The 20,627-nt window shown below is 49.1% G+C and overlaps 2 protein-coding genes across 3 annotated transcripts in view; one reads left to right on the top strand and one right to left on the bottom strand.

Annotated features, from left to right (window-relative positions):
• MOSPD2 (motile sperm domain containing 2) overlaps positions 1-9,550 on the bottom strand; it is a 116,259-nt gene extending 106,709 nt beyond the window's left edge. The window contains exon 1 of the mRNA XM_073565241.1: positions 9,418-9,550. Coding sequence (XP_073421342.1) covers positions 9,418-9,426 — 9 coding nt within the window. The 5' untranslated portion in view covers positions 9,427-9,550. The remainder of the gene's footprint in view (positions 1-9,417) is intronic.
• The window catches only part of FANCB (FA complementation group B), a 56,546-nt gene continuing 45,420 nt past the window's right edge, over positions 9,502-20,627 (top strand). For both annotated transcript variants that reach the window (XM_073565240.1, XM_073565235.1), the window contains exons 1-2: positions 9,502-9,641; positions 18,082-19,045. In XM_073565240.1, the coding sequence (XP_073421341.1) occupies positions 18,095-19,045 (951 nt within the window). In that variant the 5' untranslated portion in view covers positions 9,502-9,641; positions 18,082-18,094. The remainder of the gene's footprint in view (positions 9,642-18,081; positions 19,046-20,627) is intronic.

Here is a 20,627-nt window from a genome sequence, read left to right as displayed (position 1 = left end):
TTCAGAATGGAGAAGATGGAGACTTTTTTTTAATCCATCTTCTCCTCGTCCAAGAGAATCTGGTCGCACCCTGATCACACTCTCAGCCCAATTCTTTTGAATGAGAGAATCTACAGCCGTCCGCACCTGCCCTTACACTATGCAGACTAGTTATGCCCAGCTTCTTCTCTAGTGAACTTCCAATCAGTACAAGAGGGAAAAACATGGCTATTATTTCAGTAATAGATACTTGAAAGATAGAGCCAAAGCTCAGGTTTGGTCATTGAGTTTTTCCCTTTTTTTAATGAAAGCTGGATAAAGCAAAATGACATTTTTACTATTGATTTCAAGAAAACTCATTAATAAGCAACAGACAGTATGGCTGAACTTAGATTGTAAGCCCATGAGGCCAGCGCCCTCTTGCCCTCCGGACCAGTCTTTCAATGTTAGTCTACTTGTAGTATATTCTATATGTGTATAAACCCTCCTCACATGTTCAGCACCATGGTATGAATAAGTAAAAAAATAATAAATTACTGTTGCTACTTGGGCAAAAATTAACTGCCGCACCCCCCCCAAAAAAAAAAAAAAAAGGGGACGAAGATGCCAAATCCTCTTTACGTAAAATAAACAGTATTAATACACTTATCACTACTACTTTAACTTTTAGGTTGTTCATTAAAATGGCCAAGCAATCGTGCGCAGCCATTATCGTAACTTTTACAGAAGTCAATACACCCTGAATTTACTAGGGCTTGGGTTGAGGTTTTGAAACGTGTAAGGAACAATTCATTTTTTACATTACCAAGGTGTTTGGATTAATTTATTATATATGTTATATGCAGATTGGTGAGAGTGAAAAGTTTATACAGTTCACTGTATTGGATGGGCAACCAGTGCAATGGCTGACACAGGGTGGAGACACCGGTGTAGCAGCTGGACAGAAATATGTTCCTGTCTACTGAATTCAGGATGGATTGGGGAGAGTTTAGCAAAAGGGAGACGATTAGCAGAGAGCTGCATAGTCCAGACGAGAAGGGATCAGACCAACAGGAGAAGTTTTTGTACAGTCAAAAGTTGAAAAAAAAGGAGGAATTCTAGAACTGTTTGTAACGTGCAGGTAGCATGAGTGAGTGATTGGATACAAGGAAAAATCTATGCTAAATACAACTTTAAGACAGCTAGTGTGTTTCTTGAGAATTATGGTAAAACCGTACAAGAAAATGGCAATATTGGGTTTAGGAAGGTTAGTGGAGGGAAGACATACAAAGAGTTCAGCTTTTGATAGAGGGAGGACATGATGTTGGAGACAGCGGACAGATATCACTGGTATTTTGTAGTAATGCAGGGGTTATGTCAGGAGTAGAGGTGTATAATTGGGTTTCATCAGCAGAGAGATGGTACTGGAAGCCAAATCTGCTGATGGTTTGTCCAAAAGGGTCAGTATATAAGAGGAGGGGGCCTAAGATTGAACTCTGAGGAACCAACAAAAGGGGAGGAGAGGAAGAGGAACCAACAAAAGATACAGCGAAGGAGGAGAACCAGGAGAGAGCAGTGTTCTCTCAAACATTTCTTAAAAGCAAGCAAGGTTCCCAGGACTGTCCTGAACCACATGCCCATGTAGATCAGAGAAGGGGAACTGAGAGCCTGGCCGAAAATCAGGAGGTGTGACCTCATCCAGAGAGCAGTGATGGTCTCACAACCGTAGAGTTTGCTCGCTGATAACCTCAGGTCGCAGTGTGGATACTCATCACCATAACATCAGTGCCCACCGACCAATGTAACAACGCAGCACCCCTCGGTGTCTGCACACAGGCAAGCTCTGGACCTGAGAACCGGAAAAGGGGTCACTTTACTTTACATACACCTTAGGACAGACCCCACTAGTGTCTGTGAACTCTCCAAAGGAGCCAAAACCATACGCGTGAATAGTTGTCGCCTGCCTTCTGCCACCACATTGGATTGTGCCTAGTATTCTGTGGACACCAGAATCAGCACTCGTCTCAGGTGAAATAACATTGATCGCAGTCTTCTGTCTCTTTTCTGCTGAATATCTTGTTTTTAGTTGGAATAAAAAAAAAAAAAAAAAATGCAGTAGGCACAAACTTTTTGTCTTCTCCCAAAAAATGGATATAAACGGAAAGGTTAGGTATTCATTAAACATTGAATGATATAAGAAACGGGTGATCTGTTAATGGATCCGTTTATTCAGCCCGGCGCGCACACGGAACATGAGAGGTATTCAGAGTCCCCTAGTAAAAACGGATTGGTTACTAACACAACAAATATGGATACAACATGGAAACAAAAGAGTTCAATTTTATAGGGAACCTGTCATGTACCCAAATGCTATTAACCTGTAGATATGGGATTAATCTGCAGGTTAATAACTTCCTTAAGAGAATTAGGCTGGTTTCACATTTGCGTTTTTTAGCGCTGGAAAAAAACGCTAACCTGCGCATGCGTTTTTTCCCCTATATTTAACATGGGTGCGCATACATGCGCGCTTGTAAGCGCATGTATGCGATTTTCATGCGCTGCGTTTTTTTGGGGTGTGCGATTGGATTTTCCAGACGCAGCATGTTGCATTTTTTGGCCCTGCAAAAAAGCGCATGCGCACATATGCGCACGTTTTGCGCTAAAAATGGCCATTATAGCCTATGGATGCGCATATGTGCGCACTGGCATGCTCATGTAAGCGTTTTTTTGCATATGCGTTTTTTTTTTTTAACCATGGAATTTAGGGGTTTGGGTTAGAGTTAGGGTTAGTTAAGGGGGTTTAGGGTTAGGGTTAGGGTCAGGGTTAGGGTTGGGTTTTGGGTCAGGGTTAGGGTCAGGGTTAAGTATGGTTTTGTTAAGGGTTAGGGTCAGGGTTAGGGTCAGGATTAGGGTTAAGTATGGTTTTGTTAAGGGTTAGGGTCAGGGTTAGGGTCAGGATTAGGGTTAAGTATGGTTTGGTTAAGGGTTAGGGTCAGGGTTAGGGTTAGGGTCAGGGTTAGGGTCAGTTAGGGTTTAGGGTTTGGGTTAGGGTTAAGTATGATTTGGTTAAGGGTTAGGGTCAGGGTTAGGGTTAGGGTTAGGGTCAGGGTTAGTAAAGTCATGGTTTGGGTAGTGTGAGGGGCCACCTAAAAATGTTGGAAAAAAACGCAAACGCGGTAAAAACGCACTAAAAACGCATACAAACGCTTAAAAACGCTGCGTTTTTTTCATGCATGCTCATAAAAATGCTTGAAAAAAACGCAGCAGTTGTATGCTTTTGTATGCGTTTTTTCAATGCGTTTTTTTTGCGGGAAAAACGCGCTGCAAAAAAAAGCAAGTGTGAAACTAGCCTAAGAGAAGTGGCCGCAGAACTGAAAGTGTAGCTACTGGGAGAAGATCTTTTTCTCCCATCAGCCTCCAGCTTTCAGTCACTGCTGAGCACAAGCTGTAATGACGACTCTACGCTGAGCAACGGCAGAGCAAACTGTCAGTCACTGTGCTGGGGATTGGTTACAGCCGCTGCTCACTGCATACTGACCGGTGACTGAAGCTGCGCTGCTATGACTGAAAGCCGGAGGCTGCCGGGAGGAATAAAGTTCATTTCCTCCTGGTAGCTGGATGATCAGTAAAGTGGCAGCACAGCGTTGAAACGCCTGCAGACACCATATCTGTAGGTAAGTTATTATGCTTACTTATTTGGAGTCATCATATTCCACAGCGCTTTTACAGACATTATCATCACTGTCCCCATTGGGGCTCACAATCTATCAGTATGTCTTTTGAGTGTAGGAGGAAACCCACAGAAACACAAGGAGAACATAAAAACAGGGCTGTGGAGTTGGTGTACATTTTGGTGGAGTAGTAAAATGCAGGATGTGCTGTAAATGTTTTCATAACAAAGTTATGAAATGTCCTATAAATGTCTGTCCTATCCTTGATCTCAGGATCTGGGCTTTTAGTGGAGATGAATCTGTGCTGCACTTTATGCACATGCTCAGTAGTGACCGGTGCTGTGGAGATGTAGCTGAGATGAATCTGTGCTGCACTTTATGCACATGCTCAGTAGTGACCGATGCTGTGGAGATGTAGCTGAGATGAATCTGTGCTGCCCTTTATGTACATGCTCAGTAGTGACCAGTGCTGGGGGGACGTAGATGAGATGAATTTGTGCTGCACTTTATGTACATGCTCAGTAGTGACCAGTGCTGTGGAGTCATAGATGAGATGAATCTGTGCTGCACGTTATGTACATGCTCAGTAGTGACCAGTGCTGTGGAGTCATAGATGAGATGAATCTGTGCTGCACTTTATGTACATGCTCAGTAGTGACCAGTGCTGTGGAGTCGTAGATGAGATGAATCTGTGCTGCACTTTATGTACATGCTCAGTAGTGACCAGTGCTATGGAGTCGTAGATGAGATGAATCTGTGCTGCACTTTATGTACATGCTCAGTAGTGACCAGTGCTGGGGAGATGTAGATGAGATGAATCTGTGCTGCACTTTATGTACATGCTCAGTAGTGACCAGTGCTGTGGAGTCATAGATGAGATGAATCTGTGCTGCACGTTATGTACATGCTCAGTAGTGACCAGTGCTGTGGAGTCATAGATGAGATGAATCTGTGCTGCACGTTATGTACATGCTCAGTAGTGACCAGTGCTGTGGGGTCGTAGATGAGATGACTCTGTGCTGCACTTTATGTACATGCTCAGTAGTGACCAGTGCTGTGGAGTCATAGATGAGATGAATCTGTGCTGCACGTTATGTACATGCTCAGTAGTGACCAGTGCTGTGGAGTCATAGATGAGATGAATCTGTGCTGCACTTTATGTACATGCTCAGTAGTGACCAGTGCTGGGGAGATGTAGATGAGATGAATCTGTGCTGCCCTTTATGCACATGCTCAGTAGTGACCAGTGCTGTGGGGTCTGAGTCTGGGACACCGAGGAGTCGGAGGTTTGGCTGGCTTACCGACTCCACAGCCCTGATACAAACTCCTTGCAGATGTTGTCCTTGGTGGGATTTGAACCCAGGACACCAGCACAAAGCTACAATGCTAACCACTGAGCATTTGGCAATGTGACAGATTTCCTTTAAATTAATTTAAATCATTCAAGAGGGATCTGTTCAGAATCTGTGTTCCGCTCTATGTCCTTTTTTGCTCCGTTTGTAAAGATATTTATTTAATACAGGCTCTTTTATGACAAGTGGCCATGTGAACAACGCCTTACCGCTGCACGGAATATTTCATGTGTCATTACGGACCGACTCTGATAACAGCGGAGAACCACTGATAACAGTGACATGGTGGCAGGCAGCCCTCACATGGAGAAAATCATCACCATGATCATATGACCGCTTTCTTTTCTTCCCTAATTTTACACTTGAACTTTGTGTTCTGTGACAAAGATCGATGTCACTACCAGAAATAAAACCGCTTCTTCTTACAAAGAAAAGAGGATCCTGGTGTCGTCCTGGTTCAAGGAACTCGGTCACAGGCAACTTGATTTTTGAAGAACTAGAAATCTAGAGATTGCGTTGTGCCGGTGCAGAGTGGAGCAGGGGGCGTCCGAGGGGCCGAACACCAAGGATCAGATTCTTCCCTGGGAGATCAGGAAAGATTTTCACACAGCCAGCCTGACTTAAAGGGGTTGTCCGGACAAAATAAAAGTTTGCCCAGGGGGCGAAATAAGTGAAAAAATAACACACTCAGACATAATCACCGTACGGCACTCACCTGAGTCCGGAAACAGCCACGGCGGCAACTTTAAACAGTACGTTACCATAAAACATCCAATGAAATGCAGTTCATGGCACCAGACCACTGCAGTCAATCACAGGTTGCAGCGGTCCGGCGGGTGCCGGTAGGAGACTATGTCGGGCTTTGTTATTTCATATTGTATACACATCCTGTCACTTGAACAAAGTTTTATTTTGCCCGGTGAACCTCTTTAAACCTGGCAGCCGATTCATGCTGCCCGATCTGACAGCTGGACCGCTGCAGTGTTTCAGGTGAGGAGTCCAAGCGGCCGGACCCCAAAAACTTCCTCCACCTCGCTCTGAAGATGACTGGTCTCTCCCTACAGCTGAAATGACAGCGTGGCTTAGGCAGCACGTATCAGCTGTCAAGTGCATTTACAGATATATGATCGCTGGTGATCTGACCACTGAGGACCCCGAGCATTACTGCACCAGGGTCTCTGTGTAGGCAGGAATCCACACTTGTTTGACTCCAGCTGTATCTCAGGACGCGGTGTTGGACCCCTGTGCTGATGATCGGCTACGGCCCAATATCCAGAAGCCCAGCGCACAATGATTGATCATCGATGATTTCATCATCACAACCTGGTACTCCAAGGGCTCGTCCCATACAGACAACTTCACATGCCCTAATAGAGCAGAAAGAACTGATAGCGGTGTTGAGGAACTACAGGTCTCAGCAAGCTCTGACACTTTTCATGCTGAGAGTGACACTTTCACCTCATCCACAGTTTGGAGATCTCTGTTCTGACACAAAGTAACAAAAGAGGTGAACACGGCGCAGATCACAGGCGATCAGTGGTAAGAAGGGATGAGACTGCAGCTCAACAGCCGTAATCCTCCGGCACATCTGTCCTCAGGGCCCTCAGGTCACACGGTCATTACATGGCGACATCACATGACCCCACAGCACCTGCGATCACAGGAGCCGACGTACAATGACATCACATATATTGTTAACACGCAATTGATGACATCACATACAGTTGTGGCCAAAAGTATTGACACCCCTGCAATTCTGTCAGATAATACTCAGTTTCTTCCTGAAAATGATTGCAAACACAAATTCTTTGGTATTATTATCTTCATTTAATTTGTCTTAAATGAAAAAAACACAAAACAGAATGAAGCAAAAAGCAAAACATTGATCATTTCACACAAAACTCCAAAAATGGGCCAGACAAAAGTATTGGCACCCTCAGCCTAATACTTGGTTGCACAACCTTTAGCCAAAATAACTGCGACCAACCGCTTCCGGTAACCATCAATGAGTTTCTTACAATGCTCTGCTGGAATTTTAGACCATTCTTATTTGGCAAACTGCTCCAGGTCCCTGATATTAGAAGGGTGCCTTCTCCAAACTGCCATTTTTAGATCTCTCCACAGGTGTTCTATGGGATTCAGGTCTGGACTCATTGCTGGCCACCTTAGAAGTCTCCAGTGCTTTCTCTCAAACCATTTTCTAGTGCTTTTTGAAGTGTGTTTTGGGTCATTGTCCTGCTGGAAGACCCATGACCTCTGAGGGAGACCCAGCTTTCTCACACTGGGCCCTACATTATGCTGCAAAATTTGTTGGTAGTCATCTGACTTCATAATGCCATGCACACAGTCAAGCAGTCCAATGCCAGCAAAGCAACCCCAAAACATCAGGGAACCTCCACCATGTTTGACTGTAGGGACCGTGTTATTTTCTTTGAAAGCCTCTTTTTTTCTACTGTAAACTCTATGTTGATGCCTTTGCCCAAAAACCTCTACTTTTGTCTCACCTGACCAGAGAACATTCTTCCAAAACGTTTTAGGCTTTTCCAGGTAAGTTTTGGCAAACTCCAGCCTGGCATTTTTATGTCTCGGGGTAAGAAGTGGGGTCTTCCTGGGTCTCCTACCATACAGTCCCTTTTCATTCAGATGCCGACGGATAGTACGGGTTGACACTGTTGTACCCAGGGCTGTGGAGTCGGAGTCGTGGAGTCGGTGCTCATTTTGGTGGAGTCGGAGTTGGAGTCGGTATAAAATGGACCGACTCCGACAATATATAATAAATTGGGTACAGTAATTCAATGCAGGATGTGCTGAATATTTTTTCATAGGAGTTTGGGAAAGTTATGAAATGTCCTATAAATGGCTGTTATATTCCTGATCTAAGGCTACATTCACACACAGCGTTTTTCCTGTGTTTTTTGAGGATACGTTTTTCAGCTGCAAAAGCAGATCATCTTTTTAAAAAACTGCATCACCTGAAAGGTTTTTGAGCTCATAGATAATGTTTTCAATAGCAAAAGCAGATTAGAAATCTGCTCTATCCATTTATCCATATCTGTCTATCCATATCGTATCTGTACCAAAAAGAATGAAAACCGGGTAGTACACCAATATATATTCTGTTCTATCTAAATATCTTGATTATTGGATCATAAAAATGATTAAATGTCTGATGTCACATTGTACTACAATAAATTTTTCACTTAAATATAAGCAATATGTGTGGGAGTCGGAGTCGTGGAGTCGGTGTAAGGGAAATTGAAGAGTCGGAGTCGCAGGTTTGGCTTACCGACTCCACAGCCCTGGTTGTACCCTCGGACTGCAGGGCAGCTTGAACTTGTTTGGATGTTAGTCGAGGTTCTTTATCCAACATCCGCACAATCTTGCGTTGAAATCTCTCGTCAATTTTTCTTTTCCGTCCACATCTAGGGAGGTTAGCCACAGTGCCATGGGCTTTAAACTTCTTGATGACACGGTAGACACAGGAACATTCAGGTCTTTGGAGATGGACTTGTAGCCTTGAGATTGCTCTTGCTTCCTCACAATTTGGTTTCTCAAGTCCTCAGACAGTTCTTTGGTCTTCTTTCTTTTCTCCATGCTCAATGTGGTACACACAAGGACACAGGACAGAGGTTGAGTCAACTTTAATCCATGTCAACTGGCTGCAAGTGTGATTTAGTTATTGCCAACACCTGTTAGGTGCCACAGGTAAGTTACAGGTGCTGTTAATTACACAAATTAGAGAAGCATCACATGATTTTTCGAACAGTGCCAATACTTTTGTCCACCCTCTTTTTTATGTTTGGTGTGGAATTATATCCAATTTGGCTTTAGGACAATTCTTTTTGTGTTTTTCCATTTAAGACAAATTAAATAAAGATAATAATACCAAAGAATTTGTGTTTGCAATAATTTTCACGAAGAAACAGAGTATTATCTGACAGAATTGCAGGGGTGTCAATACTTTTGGCCACAACTGTACTCTGCACATTCCTATGGCCCAATCACAGTCCCTACTGTGCCACCTGCAGACATCACACCGTCCCTACTGTGCCACCTGCAGACATCACACCGTCCCTACTGTGCCACCTGCAGACATCACACCGTCCCTACTGTGCCACCTGCAGACATCACACCGTCCCTACTGTGCCACCTGCAGACATCACACCGTCCCTACTGTGCCACCTGCAGACATCACACCGTCCCTACTGTGCCACCTGCAGACATCACACCGTCCCTAATGTGCCACCTGCAGACATCACACCGTCCCTACTGTGCCACCTGCAGACATCACACCGTCCCACCTGATGACATCTGGTCCCCCGCAGCCCCTGATGATGCCAGTCCCTGCAGCCATCACACTGTGCTCCCGGCACTGATTGCCTTCTCCCTCCTCTCCTGCACATTACTCTCCCATCTCTCCACTCCTCAGTACTCACATCGGCCATGGTCGCAGTCTGCCGCCGCTGCTCTCCGTACACAGCTCTGCTCGCCGGTGTCTCCCAGTCCTTCCGGCCTCCCTGACGTCACCGGGAACGTCACTGCTCGTCCTGCCCCCTCCCTGGCGGCTGTCGCCTCCGCTATCTGCTGCATGACGTCAGCAGGTGTGAGACTGGGACCGTGAGCGGGTGACGGCGCTCCTGACTGCGGGGCAGAGTGTACGGTGAGACCAGCGGGGACTGGGGGCTCCTCGTAGCCATGCGGCGAGCTTACCCACAGTGCACTGCGGAATATGGCGGGACTTTTGGGTTCAGTTATCTTGAAGTAGCCTGAGACCGTAAACTAAGTGACGTCATGTAGTGTGGCTCTCGTCCCTGAGCCTGCAGTGACGTCATGTAGCGTGGCTCTCGTCCCTGAGCCTGCAGTGACGTCATGTAGTGTGTCTCTCGTCCCTGAGCCTGCAGTGACGTCACGTAGAGTGGCTCTCGTCCCTGAGCCCGCAGTGACGTCATGTAGTGTGGCTCTCGTCCCTGAGCCCGCAGTGACGTCATGTAGTGTGGCTCTCTTCCTGGGGTCCGCAGTGACGTCATGTAGTGTGTCTCTCGTCCCTGAGCCCGCAGTGACGTCATGTAGCGTGGCTCTCGTCCCTGAGCCTGCAGTGACGTCATGTAGCGTGGCTCTCGTCCCTGAGCCTGCAGTGACGTCATGTAGTGTGGCTCTCGTCCCTGAGCCTGCAGTGACGTCATGTAGCGTGGCTCTCGTCCCTGAGCCTGCAGTGACGTCATGTAGTGTGTCTCTCGTCCCTGAGCCCGCAGTGACGTCACGTGTGTCTCTCGTCCCTGAGCCTGCAGTGACGTCATGTAGTGTGGCTCTCGTCCCTGAGCCCGCAGTGACGTCATGTAGTGTGGCTCTCTTCCTGGGGTCCGCAGTGACGTCATGTAGTGTGTCTCTCGTCCCTGAGCCCGCAGTGACGTCATGTAGCGTGGCTCTCGTCCCTGAGCCTGCAGTGACGTCATGTAGCGTGGCTCTCGTCCCTGAGCCTGCAGTGACGTCATGTAGTGTGTCTCTCGTCCCTGAGCCCGCAGTGACGTCACGTGTGTCTCTCGTCCCTGAGCCTGCAGTGACGTCATGTAGTGTGGCTCTCGTCCCTGAGCCTGCAGTGACGTCACGTAGAGTGGCTCTCGTCCCTGAGCCTGCAGTGACGTCATGTAGTGTGGCTCTCTTCCTGGGGTCCGCAGTGACGTCATGTAGTGTGGCTCTCGTCCCTGAGCCCGCAGTGACGTCATGTAGTGTGGCTCTCTTCCTGGGGTCCGCAGTGACGTCATGTAGTGTGTCTCTCGTCCCTGAGCCCGCAGTGACGTCATGTAGTGTGTCTCTCGTCCCTGAGCCTGCAGTGACGTCATGTAGTGTGTCTCTCGTCCCTGAGCCTGCAGTGACGTCATGTAGCGTGGCTCTCGTCCCTGAGCCTGCAGTGACGTCATGTAGTGTGGCTCTCTTCCTGGGGTCCGCAGTGACGTCATGTAGTGTGGCTCTCGTCCCTGAGCCCACAGTGACGTCATGTAGTGTGGCTCTCGTCCCTGAGCCTGCAGTGACGTCATGTAGTGTGGCTCTCGTCCCTGAGCCTGCAGTGACGTCACGTAGAGTGGCTCTCGTCCCTGAGCCTGCAGTGACGTCATGTAGTGTGGCTCTCGTCCCTGAGCCTGCAGTGACGTCATGTAGTGTGGCTCTCGTCCCTGAGCCCGCAGTGACGTCACGTAGTGTGGCTCTCGTCCCTGAGCCTGCAGTGACGTCATGTAGTATGGCTCTCGTCCCTGAGCCCGCAGTGACGTCATGTAGTGTGGCTCTCGTCCCTGAGCCCGCAGTGACGTCATGTAGTGTGTCTCTCGTCCCTGAGCCTGCAGTGACGTCATGTAGTGTGGCTCTCGTCCCTGAGCCCGCAGTGACGTCATGTAGTGTGGCTCTCGTCCCTGAGCCCGCAGTGACGTCATGTAGTGTGGCTCTCGTCCCTGAGCCCGCAGTGACGTCATGTAGTGTGGCTCTCTTCCTGGGGTCCGCAGTGACGTCATGTAGTGTGGCTCTCTTCCTGGGGTCCGCAGTGACGTCATGTAGTGTGGCTCTCGTCCCTGAGCCAGCAGTGACGTCATGTAGTGTGGCTCTCGTCCCTGAGCCCGCAGTGACGTCATGTAGTGTGGCTCTCTTCCTGGGGTCCGCAGTGACGTCATGTAGTATGGCTCTCGTCCCTGAGCCCACAGTGACGTCATGTAGTGTGGCTCTCGTCCCTGAGCCTGCAGTGACGTCATGTAGTGTGGCTCTCGTCCCTGAGCCCGCAGTGACGTCATGTAGTGTGGCTCTCGTCCCTGAGCCCGCAGTGACGTCATGTGTGTCTCTCGTCCCTGAGCCTGCAGTGACGTCATGTAGTGTGGCTCTCGTCCCTGAGCCCGCAGTGACGTCATGTAGTGTGGCTCTCTTCCTGGGGTCCGCAGTGACGTCATGTAGTGTGTCTCTCGTCCCTGAGCCCGCAGTGACGTCATGTAGCGTGGCTCTCGTCCCTGAGCCTGCAGTGACGTCATGTAGCGTGGCTCTCGTCCCTGAGCCTGCAGTGACGTCATGTAGTGTGGCTCTCGTCCCTGAGCCTGCAGTGACGTCACGTAGAGTGGCTCTCGTCCCTGAGCCTGCAGTGACGTCATGTAGTGTGGCTCTCTTCCTGGGGTCCGCAGTGACGTCATGTAGTGTGGCTCTCGTCCCTGAGCCCGCAGTGACGTCATGTAGTGTGGCTCTCTTCCTGGGGTCCGCAGTGACGTCATGTAGTGTGTCTCTCGTCCCTGAGCCCGCAGTGACGTCATGTAGTGTGTCTCTCGTCCCTGAGCCTGCAGTGACGTCATGTAGTGTGTCTCTCGTCCCTGAGCCTGCAGTGACGTCATGTAGCGTGGCTCTCGTCCCTGAGCCTGCAGTGACGTCATGTAGTGTGGCTCTCTTCCTGGGGTCCGCAGTGACGTCATGTAGTGTGGCTCTCGTCCCTGAGCCCACAGTGACGTCATGTAGTGTGGCTCTCGTCCCTGAGCCTGCAGTGACGTCATGTAGTGTGGCTCTCGTCCCTGAGCCTGCAGTGACGTCACGTAGAGTGGCTCTCGTCCCTGAGCCTGCAGTGACGTCATGTAGTGTGGCTCTCGTCCCTGAGCCTGCAGTGACGTCATGTAGTGTGGCTCTCGTCCCTGAGCCCGCAGTGACGTCACGTAGTGTGGCTCTCGTCCCTGAGCCTGCAGTGACGTCATGTAGTATGGCTCTCGTCCCTGAGCCCGCAGTGACGTCATGTAGTGTGGCTCTCGTCCCTGAGCCCGCAGTGACGTCATGTAGTGTGTCTCTCGTCCCTGAGCCTGCAGTGACGTCATGTAGTGTGGCTCTCGTCCCTGAGCCCGCAGTGACGTCATGTAGTGTGGCTCTCGTCCCTGAGCCCGCAGTGACGTCATGTAGTGTGGCTCTCTTCCTGGGGTCCGCAGTGACGTCATGTAGTGTGGCTCTCTTCCTGGGGTCCGCAGTGACGTCATGTAGTGTGGCTCTCGTCCCTGAGCCAGCAGTGACGTCATGTAGTGTGGCTCTCGTCCCTGAGCCCGCAGTGACGTCATGTAGTGTGGCTCTCTTCCTGGGGTCCGCAGTGACGTCATGTAGTATGGCTCTCGTCCCTGAGCCCACAGTGACGTCATGTAGTGTGGCTCTCGTCCCTGAGCCTGCAGTGACGTCATGTAGTGTGGCTCTCGTCCCTGAGCCCGCAGTGACGTCATGTAGTGTGGCTCTCGTCCCTGAGCCCGCAGTGACGTCATGTAGTGTGGCTCTCTTCCTGGGGTCCGCAGTGACGTCATGTAGTGTGGCTCTCTTCCTGGGGTCCGCAGTGACGTCATGTAGTGTGGCTCTCGTCCCTGAGCCCGCAGTGACGTCATGTAGTGTGGCTCTCGTCCCTGAGCCCGCAGTGACGTCATGTAGTGTGGCTCTCTTCCTGGGGTCCGCAGTGACGTCATGTAGTATGGCTCTCGTCCCTGAGCCCGCAGTGACGTCATGTAGTGTGGCTCTCGTCCCTGAGCCCGCAGTGACGTCATGTAGTGTGTCTCTCTTCCCTGAGCCCGCAGTGACGTCATGTAGTGTGGCTCTCGTCCCTGAGCCCGCAGTGACGTCATGTAGTGTGGCTCTCGTCCCTGAGCCCGCAGTGACGTCATGTAGTGTGGCTCTCTTCCTGGGGTCCGCAGTGACGTCATGTAGTATGGCTCTCGTCCCTGAGCCCACAGTGACGTCATGTAGTGTGGCTCTCGTCCCTGAGCCCGCAGTGACGTCATGTAGTATGGCTCTCGTCCCTGAGCCTGCAGTGACGTCATGTAGTGTGGCTCTCGTCCCTGAGCCTGCAGTGACGTCATGTAGTGTGGCTCTCGTCCCTGAGCCTGCAGTGACGTCATGTAGTGTGGCTCTCGTCCCTGAGCCTGCAGTGACGTCACGTAAGCGTGGCTCTCGTCCCTGAGTCTGCAGTGACGTCATGTAGTGTGGCTCTCGTCCCTGAGCCTGCAGTGACGTCATGTAGTGTGGCTCTCTTCCTGGGGTCCGCAGTGACGTCATGTAGTGTGTATCTCGTCCCTGAGCCCGCAGTGACGTCATGTAGTGTGTATCTCGTCCCTGAGGCCACAGTGATGTCACGTAGTGTGGCTCTCGTCCCTGAGCCTGCAGTGACGTCATGTAGTGTGGCTCTCGTCCCTGAGCCCGCAGTGACGTCATGTAGTGTGGCTCTCGTCCCTGAGCCCGCAGTGACGTCATGTAGTGTGGCTCTCTTCCTGGGGTCCGCAGTGACGTCATGTAGTGTGGCTCTCTTCCTGGGGTCCGCAGTGAGGTCATGTAGTGTGGCTCTCGTCCCTGAGCCTGCAGTGACGTCATGTAGTGTGTATCTCGTCCCTGAGGCCACAGTGATGTCACGTAGTGTGGCTCTCGTCCCTGAGCCTGCAGTGACGTCATGTTGTGTGGCTCTCGTCCCTGAGCCTGCAGTGACGTCATGTACTGTGGCTCTCGTCCCGGGGCCCACAGTGACGTCATGTAGTGTGGTTCTCGTCCCTGAGCCTGCAGTGACGTCATGTAGTGTGGCTCTCTTCCTGGGGTCCGCAGTGACGTCATGTAGTGTGGCTCTAGTCCCTGAGCCTGCAGTGACGTCATGTAGTGTGGCTCTCGTCCCTGAGCCTGCAGTGACGTCATGTAGTGTGGCTCTCGTCCCTGAGCCTGCAGTGACGTCATGTAATGTGACTCTCGTCCCTGAGCCCGCAGTGATATCATGTAGTGTGGCTCTCTTCCTGGGGTCCGCAGTGAGGTCATGTAGTGTGGCTCTCGTCCCTGAGCCCGCAGTGATGTCATGTAGTGTGGCTCTCGTCCCTGAGCCCACAGTGATGTCACGTAGTGTGGCTCTCGTCCCTGAGCCCACAGTGATGTCACGTAGTGTGGCTCTCGTCCCTGAGCCTGCAGTGACGTCACATAGTGTGGCTCTCGTCCCTGATCCCGCAGTGACGTCACATAGTGTGGCTCTCGTCCCTGATCCCGCAGTGACGTCACGTAGTGTGGCTCTCGTCCCTGATCCCGCAGTGACGTCACGTAGTGTCTGTGCACGTGTTCAGGAATTGGCAGCACTTTGGGCGCAGCACATGTCTGCTGCCGGCTGTTGAACACAGGAGAATTCACATGTGTTCATTGAACTGTGCGGAATCACCGCGTCCAAAACATTGTACAGGTGATATTTATCTTGCGGAGGCTCTCATCTCCACTAGATAAATAGACATGCTGCGGTCTGGAAAGATGCGCCGCATGTCCGTCTCCACTGGTGAACCGCGGGCATCTGTGGACCCATAATGGGTGTGGGATTTCTTGAAATTCCGTCCACCTCCCTCTTCTTTGACAGCTATGGCTTTATAGAGGCAGAGATAGATGTAAACCAAGCTGGTGGGAAGATGTATATAAATGATTGGCCCCGCCATGAAGCCCCGAGCCCTTTAAATACTCCCCCTCCCTTAGGAGACACGATCCTACGATCACAGGCTCAGCTTCAGGGGGACTGAAATGGCAGTGACAAAGGTCTTCATTGGGCCATGCTGACCTAATGGGCACCGGTGCACTCAAATACCAGCAATAGGTAAATTTGTGGGTCAGTGATTGAAAGTCGCATCTAACTGGCTGAACAGCAGCTAGCTCTGATTGCTGTAAGATGCTTGCTGCGTAAAAGAGCTGCCATCTTCCCCCCTCCATACACTCGCGTTTTGACTGTGACGTACCGTTACATTATTTTGCCAGAGGGCATCAAGAGATTGTCCTGGATTAGAAAAATATGACTGTCTTTTTACAATAATAGTGCCGCCCCCGTCTTCAGGTTGTGTGTGGCATTGTGGCTCTGCACTATTCACTTTAGGGGCTAGAGAACCTGAGTCAGAGCCACCCCCATTGCAGTTACACGTTGCAGTCTCTCTGGCAGCTCAGTCTGCTGTACTGTTCTCACTGTCAAGGATTCACTGATCCCATTAAAGTGCGTAGATTGTCATTGCTATTGTGTGAACGGAAGCCGTAATACCAGTGTGATCAGGAGCCTACAGCTATCTTTCCACCGACTGACTTCCCCAAATACATTCATGCTCATCTTGGCACAGTGTGCATGTTTGTTAATAGGGAAGAGTCACATGGGCGTGTAACTGGGACGAGGATCGCAACGCAATGCTCGGATTAGCCATTATGTCAAGTTCTGGTTGAGAGAGCCGATGGCCACTCCGAGCATTGCGTTGCAATCAATGTCGGACTGGGATGCCAAGGGCCCACCAGTAACCAACTCCAGAACCCCATTTTTCAACTGCATGCAAATGTGACATTATCAACAATCACAAATTTTTATAACAACGAACTGGGTAGATTGCTAAATGAAGTGCTGCTCATATAACAGGGTGGAGGCCCACCGGAGGATTCTCCTGTTCTCCCGTGGGCCAGTCCAAGCCTGGTTGTGATCCTCGTCCATGTTATACGGCTGTGTGACTCTCCACTAATGCAGAGAGGACAATCTGCTGTCTGATACATCTGGATTAGTTCTGCCTCCAACATGTAGAAGTCCTCCACTCCCGATCCTTGCTTCTATCGGGGTCGTATTCCCACATAGCGTAAGCACTCTGTTTTTGTTGAGCCGGACAGTCTGCTGCAGTTGCCAATTCCAGCAGAGTGGATGCGATTTAATGAAAACTTTGCTATTAAACTGCAGTTGAACTGTCTGGAACAAAGTACTGTAAATGGAGAATTGTGTACATAAGGTGCAGAACCCCAGCGTTTCTGTACTAAATAAGCAGAAAAAAAATCCTGCTTCACAGCTACATCAAAAATGCATCAAAAGGAGGAAGATGCAGCAAGCAGACCAGATTAAGAATTTTCGTGCAGGAAAAAAAATGCAGGGTTTTCGCATACAGGACCAGGGCTTTAGGGTAAAACCAGGCATAGAGGCCGTGATGCAGCTGCAATTTAGTAGAAAAGATGTGCTGCTTTTTTTTGTATCTATGTAGTTACTTGTCCCATTATAAAAATTACACATTTTTTGTAACGATCCGATGAGCCAGTCGTGAGAAATCTAGCATAGAAGACATGCAAATCAGACTGGAAGTGCACAGGGGCGTGTCTATGCACTTGGACTGCTGTACCAAATGTACTGGAAAGGCCCTAGTGCACTTTCGGCCTGATTTGTGTACAACTAGATTTCTAATGACTGGCTCATCTGATCCCCGCAAGAAAAGTATAATTTTTATTGGAGGACACATAGAGCCATCCCAAGACAGCCATATGTTAATATGTGCTGACAAGTTCCCTTTAATGCTGTTATCCCATGAACTCTCTTACACCACATATACAGGTATTCTCTAAACAGAACTTTCTAATTCTGAAAATTAGGAAAAATTAAATTGCAATTTTCCATCTTTTCCCGCATTGCTGCTTAGTTGTGGGTGGGTCGCAGCACCTCCCCATTGTGCCCTTGTATAATTATAGCCCTACCCACGAGGAGCCAGTGCTTTGTCTCAAAGCCTCCCAATAGAGGGCAGTGCTTTCTTCCAAACCCACCCCGAGGAGCCAGTGCTTTCTCCCAGTAGAGGGCTGTATCACCAGGAGGGATCCCTCTACGGCACTAATGCCGTCGAAATCTACAACCATAAGGGTATGTGCACACGCTGCGGATTGGGGTGCGGATTTGGCCGCCGGATTTTGTAAAATCCGCAGGTAAATCTGCAGGTCAAAAGATTGGCCTGCGGTTTTTCATCTCCACAATGGAGGAGTTGGCAAACCGCAGTGGAATCCGCAGCAAGAATTGACATGTCAATTCTTTCTGCGGTTTAGAAACCGCAGGAAAACCGCGCGGAAAAATCCGCACCGTCTGCACTGCGGATTTTAATATCCATAGGATATTATGGTACTGTACACCGCAGCAAAAACTACTGCGGATCCGCAGCGGCCAAATCCGCTGCGGAACCGCAGCAGAATCCGCAGCGTGTGCACACACCCTAAGAGGCCTTATCATTTACATCACAGTTATCTCTGCACAGAAGTACTTTTTATTTTGCTTAAAACATATTTTGTGTTTTTAGATAAGTTTTCATCCTCTTTAAACCTAATCTCTTTCTGTTTCTCAGATGAACCTTTCAGATGTCACATCGGTACAGTGAAAGAATGGAGATCACTAGTAACAATGGCCACTCTGTCGCCTACAATGGACAGATCATTACATTTCAAGTACTACAGAGAAAGAGCTCGGAGACGGCAGAGAGAAATGTTCTTGCGTTCTCGAGGAAGGCGTTCAATGCCGAGAGTGGACGGTTCATTGACGCCTCTGGTGGGGAGTACAACGTCCCGTGTAGTAAGTCCACCCTGGAACTTGCCTGTGTCCGCTGTGTGGCAGATGCCAGAAGCGGTATTAGGCTTCCATGCGTTTTGCTGAGGACTTGTAAGAGAAAGTCTAGCGGTGGTTTAAGGCTGATTCTGCTTCTTCTTCACTCGTCTAATGAACTGGAACCCTACTCCAAGTTCAAAGTGAACTCAGAAACCATGGATGATCTCTCCATAACTGATGGCCCCACCGTTCTGTGGAGACAACAGGAAAATCTCCTTTACGTCTCATCTTTAACTTCTGAAGTTTTAACGGCTCCAATCAATATTTCTGCTCTTCTTTGGGCTGGTACTGTTGAAGAAGGAACTTGTATTTTGGGGATAACAAGCATGAGATTGGATGGCGAGCAGCTAACAAGCTCTTCTCTTCCTAATAGAACTCTTCAAGGAAAGGAGTTTATTTTGTACTGCCTTGATAATCAGAAAGCTGTGCCGGGATCTTGTCTTGTTCCGCATGTCTACTCCAGCGTGCTGCGATGCCTTGAAGTTTGTGTGATGCAAAATGTTAATGGCAGATATGAGACGGCAGCAATAGCAGCCAGCAGTAAGCAATTGATCTGGTTCCATAATGGAGTCCCTAAGCAGGTCTGCCAGCTTCCCGCTGAAAACCTTTCAAAGTTACAGGTTGCATATACAAGCCAAGCAGAGACATTATGTGTTCTCTCCTTCTCTTCCGGGGATGCCTGCGGAATATGGAAAGACGGATGGAAGGTAATTCTCAGGATGTATTATAGATGTGTACATATAATCGGTTTTTCATGAAGATGCCTTTGCGCAGGACATATCGTCGGTCAGACGTGTTTCACCAGCAACTGTCTATCACAGTCATCACGTACACAAGTTTTAAGGCAGTAAACGTCTGTCAGATGCTTATTCCTCTGAGCACAATCAAGGGTTTAACTGCCCGATTCTTCTCTCCCTCCGACATCATCTATTAAGAGAATTTTGGGTTAACCCCCTACACTGTTGTCCAATGGCCTTTACTCTTTGATAGAGATGGGCGAACTCAAACAGTAAAGTTCGGTGACCATATCGGACACCGAACACGGATTTCACCAGGAAGTCTGTGTTACTGTTCAGGTTCGGCCCCCCGATTACCGGGTGTTTACCACTAAAATCATCACCGCCAGTCAGAGAGCCGCAGTTACCACGCTGTCAAAAGACAGTGTGAGAGCTCAGCTGTGATCCGAAGTATAAAGTTTACCTCCGGTCACTGGTGCCAGGTGATGGGACTACTGCTCCCATCAGCTGACGCCTGCTGCTGCTAATAACAGTGAGAGCAGGAGTGGCTGATGGGAGCATTGATCAGGCGGCTCCTGCGCTATATATAAATAATAATACAAAAAAAAACCAGTGTGGGTTCCCCTGTATTTTTGATAACCAGCCAGGCAAAACCCACAGCTGGGGGCTGCAACCCTCAGCTGTCAGCTTCATCAAGGCTGGTTATCAAGAACAGAGGGGTCCCAATGCCATATTTTTTAAAGTAGACAGCTGGGGGCTGGAATTTTCAGGCTGGTAAGGGGCCATTGATATTGCTCCCCCCCCCAGCATAAAAATAGCAATCCACTTTGAAAAATGCCACGCTTGCACAGTGTTGATCTGGGAGCTTCACATGCGCCATATCAAGCGGCTCCCCGCGTGTGCGCACTGAAGCTGTGTGTTGTACCCAGCTTCACTGATGGCGCATGCACAGCTCCCCGATCGACACTGCGCAAGTGCGGCTCCATGATACACTGCTCAAGCGTGGGATTTTTCAAAGCAGATTCGAGTGACGTCAGCGCAGCCCCTGGAACATCATTCAAATTGTGTGGGCGGCGACACCCGTGACTGAACGAAATGAAGCACACCCCTATGACTAAATGAGCAAGTATGATCTAACTATACAAAGTGCTTTTTGAACAGGATTTCAGCTCCGGTTTTAATGAAAAAATCGTGTTAGTGACAGGGCTGTGGAGTCGGAGTCGTGGAGTCGGTATAAAATTGACCGACTCCTAAAACATATAATAAATTTTGTACAGTAGTTCAATGCAGAATGTGCTGAATATTTTTTCAGAGGAATTTGGGAAAGTTATGAAATCTCTATATATAAAACTGAATGAATGTATGTATGTGTGTATCACCAACCAATCACGAAGCATCTTTCATTTCACCAGAGCTGTTCAAAAGAAGCTGAGCTGTGATTGGTTGCTATGGGCAACAGTTTTCCTTGCAACCAATCACTAAGCATCTCTCATTTCACCAGAGCTGGTTAAAAGAAGGTGAGCTGTGATTGGTTGCTATGAGCAAGTTTTCC

The sequence above is a fragment of the Dendrobates tinctorius genome, unplaced genomic scaffold, assembly GCF_039654945.1.
Source record: "Dendrobates tinctorius isolate UK_male_01 unplaced genomic scaffold, ASM3965494v1 ptg000016l, whole genome shotgun sequence".
Lineage (NCBI taxonomy): Eukaryota > Metazoa > Chordata > Amphibia > Anura > Dendrobatidae > Dendrobates > Dendrobates tinctorius.
The sequence above is the reverse complement of the archived record's forward strand: the minus strand, read 5'-3'. Positions and strand labels throughout refer to the sequence as shown.